The sequence below is a fragment of the Periophthalmus magnuspinnatus genome, chromosome 16 (assembly GCF_009829125.3).
Source record: "Periophthalmus magnuspinnatus isolate fPerMag1 chromosome 16, fPerMag1.2.pri, whole genome shotgun sequence".
Lineage (NCBI taxonomy): Eukaryota > Metazoa > Chordata > Actinopteri > Gobiiformes > Gobiidae > Periophthalmus > Periophthalmus magnuspinnatus.
The window spans coordinates 27852919-27869473 of record NC_047141.1 but is presented as its reverse complement, the minus strand read 5'-3'; the positions used below and the strand labels follow the sequence as shown (position 1 = coordinate 27869473).

Here is a 16555-nt window from a genome sequence, read left to right as displayed (position 1 = left end):
AAACAATTTTGTGAAGCCGTGCGAGGCGACTGCTGTTGTGATTTTGGGCTCCGTAAAAATGAGTTGATTTGAAATGAAATGAGGCATAAACAGCAATTGGTGGTTTCCAGATTATACTGTGTAACATAATGTGATGACGTCAGGGGTAAAATCCACTTTTCCTTATTGATAATATTGTACTTTGCCATGAAATATCCACAACATAAATTCACAAATGTTAAACCTGATCATTTATATTATTTATTAACTAAAGAACTAAAGTATTAAATGGTAAATGATAAACGTTCACATTTTTATGTAGCGCTTTTCCACCTTTCCCATTCACATGCACATACACATTTATAAACACACCGGGACGAGGTGAGTTAAGTGTCTTGCCAAAAGAAACAACACCAGCATTCATCTGTGGGAGAGGGAATTGCACTACCAACCCGTGGGTCAGTGAATCTAATTGTTCAACCAATGTCAAGGGCGAGTATTTGAACAACCAACCTTCAGATCACTGGACAAACGCTCTACAAACTGAGCTATTGTCACCCTAATAAAAAAACTACATTTTAACAATAAATAACAATAATAATAAATAGCTCCCTCCATCTGTATTAAACAATATTGTTCTAAAGTATGTTATGATGTTGTGATCTCATCTGAAACTCAACAACATGTTAGGACGTTTGTACCTGTCCAGCCTGTTGTGCCAGACTGTCCTCTTCGATGTTAGGGGGCGGTAGAGAGCTGATTTCCTTTTCTTTCACCCATCGCAGCTGAGGACTGGTCTCTAATAAACTCTCCTCCTTTGTAGCACTGTTGTCTTCCGTCTTTGGAGTGGGCGTAGTATCGTTCCTGCATTCTCCACTTTCAATATCTTCTTCTGAGAGCGACTCCATGTATTTCTCCTCAGATTTCTTCGCCTCACCGGTTTGATTTGAGACCTGTGGCGCCGCATCCTGGCCCGCTACACTGGAGGTCTTCGGGGGGTGGGGGTCTACGTGATGGTGCTGGAAGAGCAGGTCGAGGTTAAAGGTCAGCAGACTCAGCGGTTGAAGCACCAGAAGCAGCTCCTCAAACTGGTGGTGACAGGCGCTCAGAGACAGGCGCATGAATGATGACGGGTGGTAATATGTCTCCAATACATCTGCAGGAAAAAGGACAAGGTTATGAACATTTTGGGACTGCCTTAAAGTATGAACAAAGGCTTAACTCATAATGAAGAAATAGTTAATTAAGGCAGGGGTGTCCAAACTTTTTTCACCGAGGGCCGCATACTAAAACGTCAGACACATTGTACCTTTCATAAGACTTGGAAGATTATTTTTAGGTCTGTGCCACAATGCAGTGTGATGTTATTCAGGTTAAAGAGGTAGAATTTCTTCAGTTTGCAGTAAAAAATAATTCCTGATCAATTGGACCAGTTTAGGAGGAGGCATGAGGGCCATCAAAAATTGGTGTGAGGGCCGCATTTGGCCCCTGGGCCGTAGTTTGGACAGCCCCGGGTTAAGGCATTAATGTAGTTGTTAACTTATTATGCATTTGTCTTTGTTCATGTTTTATTAAGGCTACTCATATTATAACGTGTAACCCAAATATTATTTATAGAAAGTATGGCAAAAAATACAATATAACAGTTTGGAATTTCATGATTATTCCGTTAATAGAGAATGTGATTATTAATGTCACGATATAATTGCAAGAACTAAAAAATAATAATTCTGACAACTTAAATTTAAAGGTGCACTATGAAACTTTTCTGATGAGGGGTCCACTTCCTGCTTGTTTTCTTTCTTTCTCTTTCTTACTCTTATTCATCTGGCGTTTATTGAATTACAGGTGTAAAAAAAAAAAAGCTGGGAAAAATATACACTGTCGCCAAAAAAAAAGTCTCAACCTGGATTTAACTGAGCAAATAAGTTGTGGTTGCTGCAGTTGGTCCGGTCTAGGTTCAGCAGAATGAGGTCAGCTGACACCTGAATATACTGACCAGGTTATTACATCAATGGATTTTTTATTCCCTGATGACACGGGCGTATTCCAAGATGACAATGCCAGGATTCATCAGGCTCAAATTGTGAAAGAGTGGATCAGGAGCATGAGACATCATTTTCACACATGGATTGTCCACCACAGAGTCCAGACCTTAACCCCATTGAGAATCTTTGGGATGTGCTGGAGAAGCTTTGTGCAGCGTCAGACTCCACCATCATCAATGCAACAGGTGAAAAATTAATGCAACACTGGATGGAAATAAATCTTGTGACATTGCAGAAGCGAAATCGAAACAATGCCACAATGAATGCGCGACATAATCAAAGCTAAAGGCGGAACAACCAAATATAAGAGTGTGTGACGTTTTATTTTGGTGGCCAGGCAGTGTACATTCTTACTGTGGGTGTGCTCTCCCCAGATCTAACCTGTAAATCGCTGTGGTAATGCTACAAGGAAGTGATGCCACCACAATAATACAAAAGTTTCATGCCATACTATGAAACATTCCAAACAAAGAAATTACATCTCTGTGTCGACAAGCAGGTGGCAGACGCCCAACCAGAAAAGTTTACATAGTGTAGCGTTAATGTCATTTAAGAAATAACTAACAAAAAAATGATCTCAACTCTCAACCCTGGCATACTGCACCTTTAAATACCAAAAGTAAAAGTAAATGAACAACATACCACTGCTAGTGTGAAGATGAGACACCCAAAAGTCTAGATGTTTGATGCTGTAACACAAAGAGAAACATTTAAAGACACAGAAGCAGGTACATTTTACATATAAACCAAAGAGCAGCAGATGTACAGGACTTACTTAAGTAGGCCAAGGATAAATGCATTGAAGCGGTGTTTGCTCTGCTTGAGCTGAGGCAGATCCCCGACTCGGGTTTGTAGGTTAAAAAGAGCTTGTGTTTTAGAGCCTGGAGAAATGAAGGGAGAAAAAAGCAGATTTTAACATGAGCCATTTTTTTATTTCAGACCAATCAATGGCTGTTTCCTGTTTACTTTATTCAGCAGTTTAGACCGTACATTGATTGATGTGTGAGAAAAATCTAGCACCTAGAATCAGTGGCTACGTTTATATGCAAACCAAAAATCTGATTTCGGTTGTGATTTCTGAGTGTGTTGTTTCTGACAGGGAAATATTGCTCAAAAAAGGCAAAATAAATGGTAAAATGTTAACGATTGAAAGAGATATTTTAAAATGCATTGTACTCTGTTGTCCAAATACAACAGTTCCTCTTATAATCCACTAATTAACTGACACTTTTCACTAAAAATCAGATCTAATTATTGATTTATGTGATTATGTGAGTTTTACTATCCATTTAAATGTACTTACTGTTATCACAAAGAGCAGAAATCTGTTTAATAATGTATAAATGACAATATAATGCACTACTAATAATTCAACAGTGCTATGAATGCTATTAAGCCTTATTACTGCTGGAGCATGTGTGTACCTGGCCGTGTTGATGCTTGAACCAGGCCCCAGGCGTTGTTTGGCCTCCTGCCCGCGATGAGGTCACTCTGATGGGGTTTGAGGCCGTCCGTCAGCAGGCTGTGCAGGGCGGGGCACAGGCACTGCAGCACCAGGCGGCCCAGAGACGGATTTACAGTGCTGTCTCCCGATAACGCCTGATGAAAAGAGAGAGAGGAAAGCTGCTCAGTAATGGAAATGAAGGAGAACTGGAAATTAGGTTTATATAATTAAAGCTGCACTATGTAAGAGCATTCACCACATACTTGTCTTGAATATTCCTCAGTATGAAATTAAACTAATCTGTCTCCGTTAAGGCAAACAGGTGGCGCCATCAGACCACGTTACAAGTCAGATCTGTGGGGAAGCGACACCCCTCACAGAAAGAATGCATGTTTTTCAAGCTATTTGAATTAAATAAATGCAAGATGAGAGAGTAATTTTCCTTGTGGATCAATAAAGTTTGTCTAAGATAAGGATAATGTCATACTGTGGAACATTCCAGGCAATGCAAAAACATCTCCATGGAGACAAACAGGTGGCCCCATTAGACCAAGTTACAGGTCAGATCTGTGGGGAGACGATACCTCTCACAGAAAGAATGCATGTTTTTCAAGGTATATGAACTAATTAAATGTAGATAAGTATAAAGGGTAAAAGTGGAACATTCCATTCCAACACAATAACATCTCCATGGACACGAGTGGATGCTTGACGCCAATCAGAAAAGTTGCATAGTGCACTTTCAGTATAATGAAAACAATTAATTAACTGTGACATTTTGACTGATTTCTAACAGACTCACCTTCTGCACAATGGTCCGAGAAGTGCTAAATTGTGCCAAGATGGCTTCCACTGCCACACTGACCGCGCTGACCAAAGCTAAAAGAGAAAAAAACAACCAATCACATTTAACATTTCCAGCATGTAAAGCAATAAGGTGATCAAACAGTGAAAAGCACAACTGCAGTACCTCTTTTCTCCTGTAGGGTCTGAGGGGACAGGCCCAGCCCTCTCACTGGAGCTCTGACATCATGGTCCATCCACGGCTCTGCTCTGTGGCCAGCGAACGACACACTGCGGACAGCTGACCAACAAAACAGCCTCCATCATTAGAGTAATTAAGCAAGTTCAGCACGATGACAACACAATAATATTAAGACTGTTTAGTAACGCAGTTAAGCAATGAAGCACTACTTAGCAGATGGTAACATGACAGACACAATAATAGCATTTTAGATTGTAGACTGCACATCTGGAACTGGAACATTTTCTGCGAGCGTACAACAAACTTAAAAACACAACATGGGTTTGGGGAAGAGTTAAAATAAACATGGCAACACTTGATTTAAATAGATTTATATAAGACTGTTATATAAATGTTGGCATACAACGTGTCAAAACGATTGTCTGTGGCACTAGAGGTGGGCAAGACAGACAAAATGAATATCTCAGTGTTTTGGAGTTTGATGGTATTCAGACGATATCATGTCAGTCCAACAGATTCTTTTTCAGAACAAGGTTTAGTTTGTTTTCATATCTGACAGGACTTTAAACCGGGACGAGGGCGCCTTTTTACTCTCACACACCTGGGATACTGTCCTGAAGAAGTCGGACTACAGATGGCGCTGTCGTCCTGCCTCCACTGGCAACAAGACAGCGCAAAACCTGTTTAAATCAGGTGACCACTCTGAGGAAGACCGTTAGTGAGCAGTCAAAACTATCAGGTATGAAAAACTAAACCTTGGTCTGAAAGAAAAAAATCTATTGAAATATATTAACGGAAAACCAGATGAACCTGATTGGACCATCAAAAATGTGTTGAAACATGTCTTTAAATGTATTAGTTGTGGTTAAAGGTCAGCCAAATGTAATATGGCTATAAAATTATTCTGAAAAGTACAAAAAAAATGTGTTTATAGCCTTATTTGAAGTTTACAACATAAGATTCTTTCCATTTTCATTCATAATCAGCTCTTTCTGCAGCATTTTTTATTATAAATATACTATTATTTACATTTGGCTTATCTTCCAATCAACATTCAAGATATTATTGATACTGTTGGTATTATCTAGTGCCAAGTTGAATCTAATTTGTTCTAATAATCCGCCCACCTCGAGCACATACACAGAACAAGAGCTTGTAGCTATGGATAAAAAATATATATATAAACCATGCAATAATGCGGTACCAAAATGTGACAAATGAATGGCACAAAGAAAAGGATGATGGACACAACCGTAGACAAAAGACACTGGTTCTGGGATAAATTTTGCAGAGTTGAAAGGACAGTGTGACATTCGTAACCTGTTAGAAGTAGTTTGTAACGTGAAAACTATTCTCTTTATCTTTCTTTCAAAGCTGCAAATTCTTTAACCATGGCAGACATTAACCATCATTATCTACAGGAGACATCAAGAACAGACAAGACACACATGCTCAAACAAGATGTCTGAAAGAAAGAGATATAGAAGAGAAGAATAAAGAGAGAGAAATCTTACTCGCCACATGTGACCGCTCCTGGTAGAGTTTGGGGGGTAATGGGGGTGCTCGGGACTGGAGGGTTGGGTACAGATTGGGGTAGTAGAGTGGGGCAGCCAGGGCGGGGAGGGTGTGCGAGCGTGGGAACAGCGGAGAGCTTAGGCCTGAATGCGGTGGGATCCCGGAACGCTGAGGCGGGGAGAGGGCGCCTATGGGTGAGAGGCGAGGGGGAGCGCCGCGGTGCAGGGGGCAGTTTTTAGGGTGGTACAGGTAAAAGGCTGGAAGAGGGGGGAGCTCCTTAAAAGCTTTATCTCTGTGCGAAAGCTGACGTTTTTCGAATTCACTGGAGTTGTTGTAGCGCATAATGGCGTCTATATTCTTGTACGGGGTTGGACAAGTCGGGGCTCCGGGTGTGCTCTGTTTGACTGAATTACTGCAATACAACGAGTCCAGATTGTTTGTCGATTCAATAGATTTTGGATCGTGAGTCTGTTTGTATACTGATTGTGTATTTTCCAACTCGTAATCCCTATAATCACAAATTGAATCTATGCCAAAATCTTCCAGGTATTCAGAATTTGTGTCAGTACTGATATCGTGTCTGTAAACACAATCTGAACTAGGTGCGTTATTCCAAACACCCATGTGCGGATTCGACGGTGCTTTTCGTCCTACGGGGTTGCGAGGTCTGGCATCCAAAAAGGGGTTACCAAAGTTAGGATAGAGGGATTGGTCTGCAGAGTGGAGGAAGTAGGGAGGGGAAGAGCGAGGGTGGGGTAGAGGAGAGGGCGAGGAGGCTGCAAATTTGAGTAAAGCAAATTTGTACAAAGCGGGGGGGTAAGGACGAAGACAAGCACACAGGCAGGATAAGCACACAGATTGGAGTCATGGAGAGAATTACACATTGATTTAGGATGAATGCGTGAGAGAAATAAGGATTTGTCACATGAATGGAAAAAAGGGGGAGAAAAAAGATGCAAAAATGTTAGTATGAATGTAAATAAGCAGTGCTGTACTTTGTAACGCTATGATATAATAAAACAGTTAAACATTGACAGTGTGTGGGATTCAGTGCACTATTGTGTTGAGGAAAAGCTAAAGAAGTCAGACGAATACAGGTACATATGACCGTCAAGTCCTAATAAAAACATTAAGTAACACTATAATAATAATAAATAGATGCTAATAAAACTGCTTGGGCAAAGTTAAAAGTAAAGGGTAGTGCAATTGATTGTAAATATATATATTGCTAACAAAACATAAGACTTAATGAGACATGCTAAAAGTATACAACTTTTTAGCATGCTTCCTTATTCTGAGCAAGCTTGCATCTCCACAAACCTGACTCTTATTTGGCCTCTTCCTGCTTGTTTCCATGGAAATATTTGTTCTTTTGCCTATAATATTCTACAGTATGGCATAAAACCTATATCTCCATAGATAATGCTCAAAACTATGCCTTTAATTTGATATTTCTATTGAATTATGTGGATGATTTGACACCTACGGAAAGTTACACACTGTAGCTTTAATTGTATGTTGTGAATCATATGATGGCTCATTTTATGACAAAAAACAGGAGCAAAGCCACTTATTTCTATAGGATACGTTAAAACCAACATCACAAAACATTAGATAATAATTAGTTTGTACTATTTTTAAAAGAAAATAGTGCATAAGGATCGTTTTGACTGAGCTAATCATGATTTCAACTATGACTAAACATGTCTTATGATTTTCTTGCCAAACTCTCTCTCGAGCTCTGTGGGTAATGGAAACCTTGCTGCAGTATTTAACAGCTGCAGCCCTGAGTCGGCCTTTCAGTTCTGATTGTCTACATATTTCTTTTAATTCATTTTCATTTTCTTTGGCCGAAACATTGCCTTCCTTTCCTCAGTACAGCTCACAGTTCAAGGTAATGCTGAGTCAGTCACACAGGGTGCATTTTTGCTCGATCATTGCTTCAGTCTTTTAACACAAGCCAAGTACCGTTCAGTGGACAGGCAGGACGCTGTTATACCTCTCCTATAGTTTGTAAAATAAGCTCAAATGTGTCCATACCTGAGTGAGTTTTGGATCAGTATGAAGGACCAGAACATGTTACTTCCTGTTGTCACTTGTGTGGTTTGCTGCAATTGGCCTTGACACAAAGGCCCTCCCCTTTGTTTTTTAAAGGTACACACATGCAAGTGCACAGGTGAACAGCTCTTTCACAGTAACTACTATATTAATAAATGAGAGATAAGTAGTATTTAGGACTTTTAAAACATGTTTTATAAGACACAAAATGGATTCCATTGAGCTTTGAGTCATGTTATAATGTTGTTACCTTCTCCAAAACATATCTGGAGTTGTGTTTTGTTTCAATTACACATGTTTGGGTGACTCTTTATTATTAGTCTGTCTACATTTCCAAAGCTCTAAATGCTTCTGTTCCACCTTGTGATGTCATGTAGTGGTAGTTTTCAGGTTAAACAGCTCCTTTTATCTTTAGTTCAGTGGAGAGTTGTAATTCCAGGGCTGAAATTATCCAAATGACCCTAGTGAAGGTTTAAGAAGTTTAAAAACACAGTGGGGCACTTCCTGTATCACCACATGACATCACAAGGTGGAACAGAGTGTTTTCAGTTTGAGAGAAAAAGTCAACCTAAATATACAGGGTTTGTGTGAATGAAACAAAACACAACTCCAGGTTTGTTTGTGATGAGGAAACAATGTTATAACACAGATCCAACTATAGCGTAATATGGGACCTTTAATAGGGGGTAGAATATTTAAAGATGCACTGTGTAACTTTACTGATGGTAAGCACGTAATTATCATTTTGTCTGGAATATTATACAGTGTGGCATTTAAATTCTAAAATATAGTACTTATTCAAAGTGGGGGTTTTTTTGGAAAACAGAACGTGCATTGAAAAACATACTTTCTTTATTGGTGGCGCCACAAAGCAACACCATGGAGACTTCCACCAGAAAAGTTACATAGTGCATCTTTAAAGATCCTGTATTACACAACATTGACTTGTGCGAAATTTAAGCCATGTTATAATGTTGTTACCTCATCAAAAACACACCTGGAGTTGTGTTTTGTTTCATTCACACATGTTTGAATAACCCTGTCTGTCTGTATCTCCAAAGCTCAAAATGCTCTGTTTCACCTTGTGATGTCATGTAGTGGTAGTTTTTAAATCAACAATGACCTTTTACCTTTTGTTTAGTAACTCCAGGCTGAAGGAGCTCAACCTAAATATGCAGAAGTTCAGTGTTAAACATGTGTGAATGAAACAAAACACAACTCCAGTTATGTTTTTGATGAGGAAACAACATTATAACATAGATCAGAAAATAGCATAATATGGTCCTTTAACAAATCTTTACAAATTCACTAATACGTTTTTCATTGAGCTAAGTATATTTTTGCAACTCATGTTTTAGATTTGTTTAGAAAAGGGTTTACTGGGATAATTCTGCCAGTACATGAAGTTTTAGTCTAAATGTTATCATGACAGGCGTAGTTGCCATTACATTTTGGAAGAAATAAGCTGAACAGAACTGACCAGTAAGACCAGTATGGACATATGCGTTTCCTTGGGTCTCTATGTTGCCGGTTGCAGCACTAAGAGCTAAGTAACTCGATCTTGCCACTCTGGGGAGTCAGGGTGGGGTGAGGCGAGAGGATCAACTGTAAAAGGGCATACACCTCCAATACACCTCCTCTACACACTATGAGACTGGACAAATAGTACTACAGGAGCAAAACTTTGGAGAAAAAAGCTAGTTTGTATTGAATGAGCATGAATTTCAATGTAAAGCTGATGCTATTTCTCTCAAGTCCTTAAAGTCTCCTTACGTTATAATGTTTGTTTTATTTAATTCACATGTTTAACACACAAACCCTGCATATTTAGGCTTTTTGAGTTCGTCTCTCTAACAGAAAACACTCTGTTCCACCTTGTGATGTCATGTGGTAATGCAGGAAGTGATTTTAAACTCCATGCACCTTCACTTTGACCATTTGGAATTGCTAATCTCAACTAAATAAAAGGTTAAAAGTAGCTGTTAACTTGAAGAATGCAGCTTCATGACATCACAAAGTGGAACAGAGCATTTTGAGCTTCGGAGATGTAGAGAAGCAAACGTGTAAACGAAAAAAACACAACTACAGGTATGTTTTTGATGAGGCAACAGCATTCAAACTTGGGTTAAAGCTCACAAGAGTCAATTTCTTAATGGTAATAGTAATATATGGGTGAGCAATACTGACAAAAATGTATATCTTGATATTTTGGGGGGTTCGTACTGACTCCTGATTGCACAAAACAACTACTGACTGTGCAGAAATATCACTTTTAAAACATAATTTTCCTTTAAAATCAGGTCATCAGATCTATTTTCATCTTCTGTTCTAATTTGGCATATTTTAAAAAAAACAACTATTTCAATATTTGCTTATTGTCAATACACAGCCCCCTCTATAGCAATAATGATCCACTGGCCGGCTCCCAAACTGGCCTCTCATATTACACTCCATCTCTCTTCACGTTATCCATCACTTTCTATTCTCTCCAATAGTGTGGCTGCTGCTCCCGTCTTTATCTGAGCAAATGTGTGCTCATCATCAGTGAGGCATCATGGTGCATCATCACTGACTCACAACATCCCACGTCTTTGTTGCTCCCTTGTCAAATATAAAGTGTATTTCCCCAAGTAAACCTGAATAACAATATAATATGTGCTTTCCAGAAACTATTTTGTTTTATGGCTTTACCCAAGTGTATCGTTTAAAACGCCTCCTGAGGTTTTTGCGTTATAACCAAGCTGTGATGGGGATTGCTATGAAAAAAAAGATAATAAAATGCACTTTCTTTTTTTTGTATTGCACTACTTTTGTAAATTTTTCTTTAGGGTGGTTCAACTAATCTAATTTGAGTCTTGATTACAATTATTGCTCCTGTTAATCAAAAAATATGGTGTTTTGAAAGTTGGGTGCTAGTTCTACCCCTAAAAACTTGCAGCAAAGTTTTAAAAAATCTTCATGAGACTTTTTTCATACATAAATTATTGTTTAAAATAATCATGATTTCACTTCTAATCCTTTTAAAAGGCTTTGATTTACTAATTTATTAACTATATGCCTTTGAAACTGCACCTTATTTCTTCAGTTGTTTATATCTTTATGTTTATTTCTTTATGCATTATTTGTTTGTACCTTTATATTTTATACGGTGCTCTATTTGTCTGTATTCTGCAGTTTGCAAAAAAATAAATAAATCGTTTATTGTTTTGTGAAGTCTGTTGTTGTTGTTGCATTGCATTGATTGACCGTGTCATCATTTTGTTTATTTTGTGTACTATTTCGTCTGACTGTGGAAGCCGTATACGCAGTGATGTTGAATAATAAAAATGTGCCATAAAAATCGAATCGTAACACATTTATACTCACCTGATGTTCTCAATTCAGTGGTTCTTTCCCCGTCTGCTTGGCCTCTCACCTCCACCTCTCCTCCTTCTTTCCTCTCCTCCTCCATCTTCCCTTCTTCACGCTCCCACTGTGCACCCAGGTTCCACAGACTGCTGTCACTGACTGAGTATCCCAGCTTATTCTGCGACGGAGACAATTCTGATTTCCCGTTCTCCTCTTCGGCTCTTTGCAGCATTTCTTGCAGCGCGGCCATGGAGGTTAGCGCGGGTGGAGGCTGCATGAACAGGGCCTGCGCTTGGGACGTGTACTCCCATTGGGTCCCATCTCCAGCTTTGTCCCTCCTCCACTTGAGGTTGTACAGTAAGTCTGGATCGGGCGTTATAATATTGGGATCGGGATCGGGATCGGTGATAACTTTAGTTGGCAGCAAGCTCGACTTGCGATTTCGAAGTTCTTTGAAAGTTGTGGTTTTCGGAGCGGACCCTGTCGATGAAGACTCCAGTGATGAAGAACTGGATTTCTTTGGGGTCTCTACTGCTCGTTTTCTCATCTCAAAGTGCGGGGCTTTCGGCGGGGCGTCTGAATCCGGCGTGAACGCAATTAGCCAGTCGAAACGCTCGGGTTTTGTGGAGTTGGCTGGAAGGGTGCTGATTTTCGGAGGGGCGGATGAGGGTATAGGGGGTAAAGGTCGCGGCGGGGGAGGAGGAGGTGGTGAACTCGGTCTTTGGGAGGCGTAATGTAATATCATGTCATAATCATCTTCTTTTGGATTACTTGTATTGCTCAAACCAGTGCTGTAATATGGCGCAGACACGTAAGCAGTGTTCCTCCTCCTCCTTCTCGCCATTTCGCTAAACGATGTTGTTTTTTGGGTTTCCTTTCTCTCCTCTTTCCTTTCGTTATCTTCCGACTCTCCATCTAATACGCTCCTGTAGCACAAACTATCAATAAGCCCACTGTCAGATTGCTTGTCATCCTCCCTGTCTTCTATTGTGTATTCACATCTAGACATAAGGTTGTCATCATCTGCCTCTTCCTCTAACCCTCCGACACAGTTACCGAGCTCCGGACTGATTTTGAGGAGCTCCGCTTGGGTCAACCCGGCAAGCATCAGTAATTTCCGGATCTCTACGTCCAGGGCATGGAAGGAGGGGGGCGGAGGGAGAGCGGGGGGAGGCGGGATTGCTGGGGGAGACGAAGAAGATACAGAAATAACAGGAGGAGGAGGAAGAGGAGGAGGGCGCGTGGTGGGCGGAGGTAAGGAGTCTGGGGATTTTTCCTGTTCGGCCAAAAGAGCGGCACGTCTTTGGGCTTCTTTCCGGGCTAAGTGACGGGTGCGAGGAGGGGGGATGGGGGGAGTTGGGGTGGGGATGGTCGGGGAAGGGGCGGTGTAGAGGGTAAGGTACGGGACGGGTTTAGAGGCGGGTAATGGAGGTATAGATGGTGGTGTAACCGGGGTTGATTTTTCACATCTGAACGTGGTAAAAGTTGGCGATGTGATGTGGAGAGAGAAAGTGGTCAGTGGGGTTGGGGAAGAGGCGACAGGGGTGGGCTCCCTGCTTATGTTAATGTACGTGTGGAGGTCGGAGGTCACGCTCGCATGGCGGACTGGAGGTTTGGGCGGGGATTCGATTGGGGAAGGGGTGAGAGAATCCGGCGCCAGGGGATCTTCACAATCTGACGGAGCAGTGAGGTCAACGCCAGCGTCAGAAAACTCCTGGGAGTCTTGCATTTTTCCTTTCGGGTTTTTGTACAACTTCCAGGGAATATCGATATTTCCCATTTCATCCATAATGTCTGACAAATCCTGTTCATCTAAATCGCTCAAATCAAATCCTTTCTCATGTAATTTGGCGATGTATGCTAGTTTAACCTCCCTGTTTACCTTCTCTAAGCGATCTAAATGATCAATGCGATCCCGAAGTACATCCCAGTGTTGCTCTCCTTCCAGATCCCAGCGTGCTACTTGTATCACTTGACTGAAACGCTCCATTTTCCCAAACTCACCCACGGATTCTAGGAAGTCTAGTAAACTTAATTTGTTCATTTCCGAATCCTCTTTTATTCCTAAATAGTCAGGGGAGTCGAGAGCAGACGGGTATCCTTCATCTGGAGAGGCAGGAGAGGAGGATGACAAGTAGAAGGGATTGTGCGAACGAGGGAGAGATGGAGGAGAGCGAGACGGAGGCTTAGATTCGGGCGCTTTGAGAGGGGAGCAGCCTTTGGAAGACAACATGAACGACAGATTCTCTTGATCATTGGATGAGCTCATCGAGTACGATTGATCCGCGCTGTCTGAATCCAGATCGGAGCAGGAGCTGATGGAAGTGGAGGATGAAGAAGTGGAGGAGGTTAGAGAGAAATCCAGGAGGGAGGGGGGGCAGTCGCAGCAGGACGGGACCAAAGTATCGTCATCGTCATCTTCGTCATCGCCATAGTGATCTGGCTCTTCTTCCTCATCAATATCAATATCACCACTGCTGTCATCGTCGTCGTCTTCCTCATCCACTTTACACGCTCCGTTGTTTGAAATTTCCTGTTCCTCGATACTTTTATTATTATTTTCCAAACTTGCAGCTAAGGAAGCAGCATTATCTTTCTGTGGTTCTTCCGGAGTTAGCTTAGGCTTTTCCTCGTTTACTCTATTTTCTTCCTGTTTTTGAAATAATGGAGCAGGTGGAGCAGGGAGTTGCATCTGCTGCCTTAGCGAGATGGTATTGTTATTATTGTGGTTATGGTTGAACATGCTGTTGTTGTCCTGAGGGGAGCGGCCGTCGCAGCAGAGGCACGGCAAACTAGGTTCATTGCAATTTGGGTCAAGCGGGAGGAGAGACGGGACCGCCGGAGGAGCAGGTGAAGCGGAGAGTTGGTTCGCCGCAGACATCCGTGTACTTTTAGATTTGGGTTTAACAGCTTTGAAGTTTGCAGAGGCTCGTTTTTGTGCGATGGCTTTCGGTTGGTGCAGAGGAGCGCGAGGCTGAGCTCCCACTTTCGTCCTGGGTGAAGCAACGGGCGCTTTGTTGACCCGGCGAGCGGCAGGGTTGGGGATTGTATTCATGTTTTTATCCTCCTTGGGCTGTGCGGGCGGGTTCGACTTCGGTACGGTCCGTTTGGCGGTGTCAAAGCGACGGGGTTTTGGAGGCTGAGACGAGGACTGCATTTTGTGGGAATTTCAGGATTTGAGGATACTTCAGGTTGCTATAGAAACAGTGGCTGTAAAAGCAGGAAGGACCCAAACTATGACGAGCCGTGACGGTCACATCTTGGCTTCATTCCCGACTTCCTGTAAGAACAAAGAGTCAAAGAGACACAGAAAATAAAGACTGCGTTAGTGATTTCATATTAAAGCTGTGTCATTCAGGGTTAACTAATTGTCCTCATTTGCATATCAATAAACATGTATTGTATCTATTTATGTCCTGTATGAACCTAGTAGAGCAGCTAATATTGCAAAAAAAGACAGATTTTCTTTTCAAAAACTAAATAAAGATGCCTTTCAGTATCGACTTCATGAACATAAACAAGACAGAACATAAACAGTGTCATTTAACACATAAAATCATGTCAAATTTCTTCCTCCAAAGTCTGAACTCTGCCCCAAACCACATGCTTTTACTGACAGAAGATTGGCTGTGGATCCATCGATTAAAAACCCCAGCCATATAACTGATGATAAAACATGACTGAATCTCACTCTCGATTAAAATTTGATGAAATGCCCAACCCTACCCATAATGCAATTGGTTCTCTACTTTTAAACATAGACTGTGTATGCATTTAACCCATGTCTTTAAGTAACGAGCAGATGCCAGGCACAATGCAGCGGACATGGACCCTTCTCTAGACCAAGACCTAGAGGTTTCATGCCAGCTCCACACTGAAAGACCCCAGTATATTTGGGATTCAGTATTATTTTACTATCCCGAGAAGATTAGTGTTACGTGTTATGTGCTAAAACACGGCTGTAGCGTAGGCCTATGTCTTGATTGAGATTAAAGATAAACAGACTTAACCATAAAAGTGCAGAAATATCACTTTATACCTTTGTTTGGAAGATTACACAGCTTTGAATCCTTTTTAAATAGTTTTCTTTATAAGCAATAGTCAATATTCTAATTCCTATATCTAAATAACAACAATATTACCGTTGTTATACATATACATTTCCCTCCTTATTGTCGCGAGATGAGATTGTCAACCATTAAGCCATATTTGAAAACAATTTAATTTAATTCCATGCTATTTTTGCTCAAAAGAAACAAATGCAGCCTAATCTAATAGTGTTAGGGTCACATGGAGCAATCGATGAGAACACAATTATATGTCACTTTATAGGCAGCCAAAACAGTGTGCGTCCTTGTCCATCATCTGCTACATTCTGCATCACTTGGCTTTAGATATTCATGAGTTTATAGGGGTCCCTCTGCCTCCATCTGGGCATGCAAATTCAGTAAAATGACAAGAGATTGGCTTAGGTTTGCCAAGACAATTCTTAGACTCTACAACAGCTCGTGTCCGGTGCACGGTTTTAACTGGAGCATGAAATGATCGGACGGCTGCACTGTGCTTGCTTGCCTTTTTAACATCCCATCCACTGAAGGTTAGTGCTCACAAGCTATTTTCTCCAAGGCAGCTCTGCACTTTACATGAATATGGTGATGTTACTCACACACTGGCCTTGATAAAGCAATATAACATGTTCATTTTCGACTTAAAATGAAGCTGGCAACATGTTTACCTCTCTGGATATGTGTGTTATTGATCATATGGACCTGGTGGAGACTGGGAGGATGCGAGAGAGAGAGGAGGATGAGGAGGATGAGGAGGAGGAGGGGGGGTCCCTGAGTAGCTGCATCGGTCTGTACCAGGCCTTTCCAATCCCGTGAAATTACCACAAAATGAACCATTATATAGTTAGAATGTAAAATAAATCTAATACCAGTGCGTTTTATATGCAAAAATCCGAGCAAACCAGTGTTACATGTTATTCCCAACAGTGGCCAATTATCAAAAGGTCCCAGTCAAATGATAAGGTTTTGATTCCTCACGTGCACATTTGAGGAATTACACATTTCCAAGTCATTATAAAAATAGAAAATATGGTCAAATACTCACAAAAGGATTAAGGTGAAGAAAGATGCAGCTCTCCATCTCGTCGGATGCACGAAGATACCCAGCCTG

The 16555-nt window shown here is 41.1% G+C and overlaps 2 protein-coding genes across 3 annotated transcripts in view; both read right to left on the bottom strand.

The window, feature by feature from the left end:
- The window catches only part of LOC117383745 (AP-4 complex accessory subunit RUSC1), a 21221-nt gene extending 8665 nt beyond the window's left edge, over positions 1-12556 (bottom strand). Inside the window, exons 1-8 of one of the 2 annotated variants that reach the window (XM_055228207.1) lie at positions 11396-12556; positions 5971-6747; positions 4442-4555; positions 4274-4350; positions 3452-3626; positions 2803-2908; positions 2670-2716; positions 681-1135 (exon numbers count right to left, since the gene is read on the bottom strand). In XM_055228207.1, coding sequence (XP_055084182.1) covers positions 681-1135; positions 2670-2716; positions 2803-2908; positions 3452-3626; positions 4274-4350; positions 4442-4555; positions 5971-6747; positions 11396-12485 — 2841 coding nt within the window. In that variant the 5' untranslated portion in view covers positions 12486-12556. The remainder of the gene's footprint in view (positions 1-680; positions 1136-2669; positions 2717-2802; positions 2909-3451; positions 3627-4273; positions 4351-4441; positions 4556-5970; positions 6748-11395) is intronic. The other variant, XM_033980963.2, reaches the window with a different exon arrangement.
- LOC129456965 (uncharacterized) lies at positions 12485-16555 on the bottom strand. The gene is made up of 3 exons (XM_055228098.1): positions 16490-16555; positions 12582-14657; positions 12485-12502 (listed from the first exon to the last, which is right to left on the bottom strand). The coding sequence occupies exons 2-3, from the start codon at positions 14532-14534 to the stop codon at positions 12485-12487; spliced, it is 1971 nt and encodes a 656-aa protein (XP_055084073.1). The 5' UTR covers positions 14535-14657; positions 16490-16555.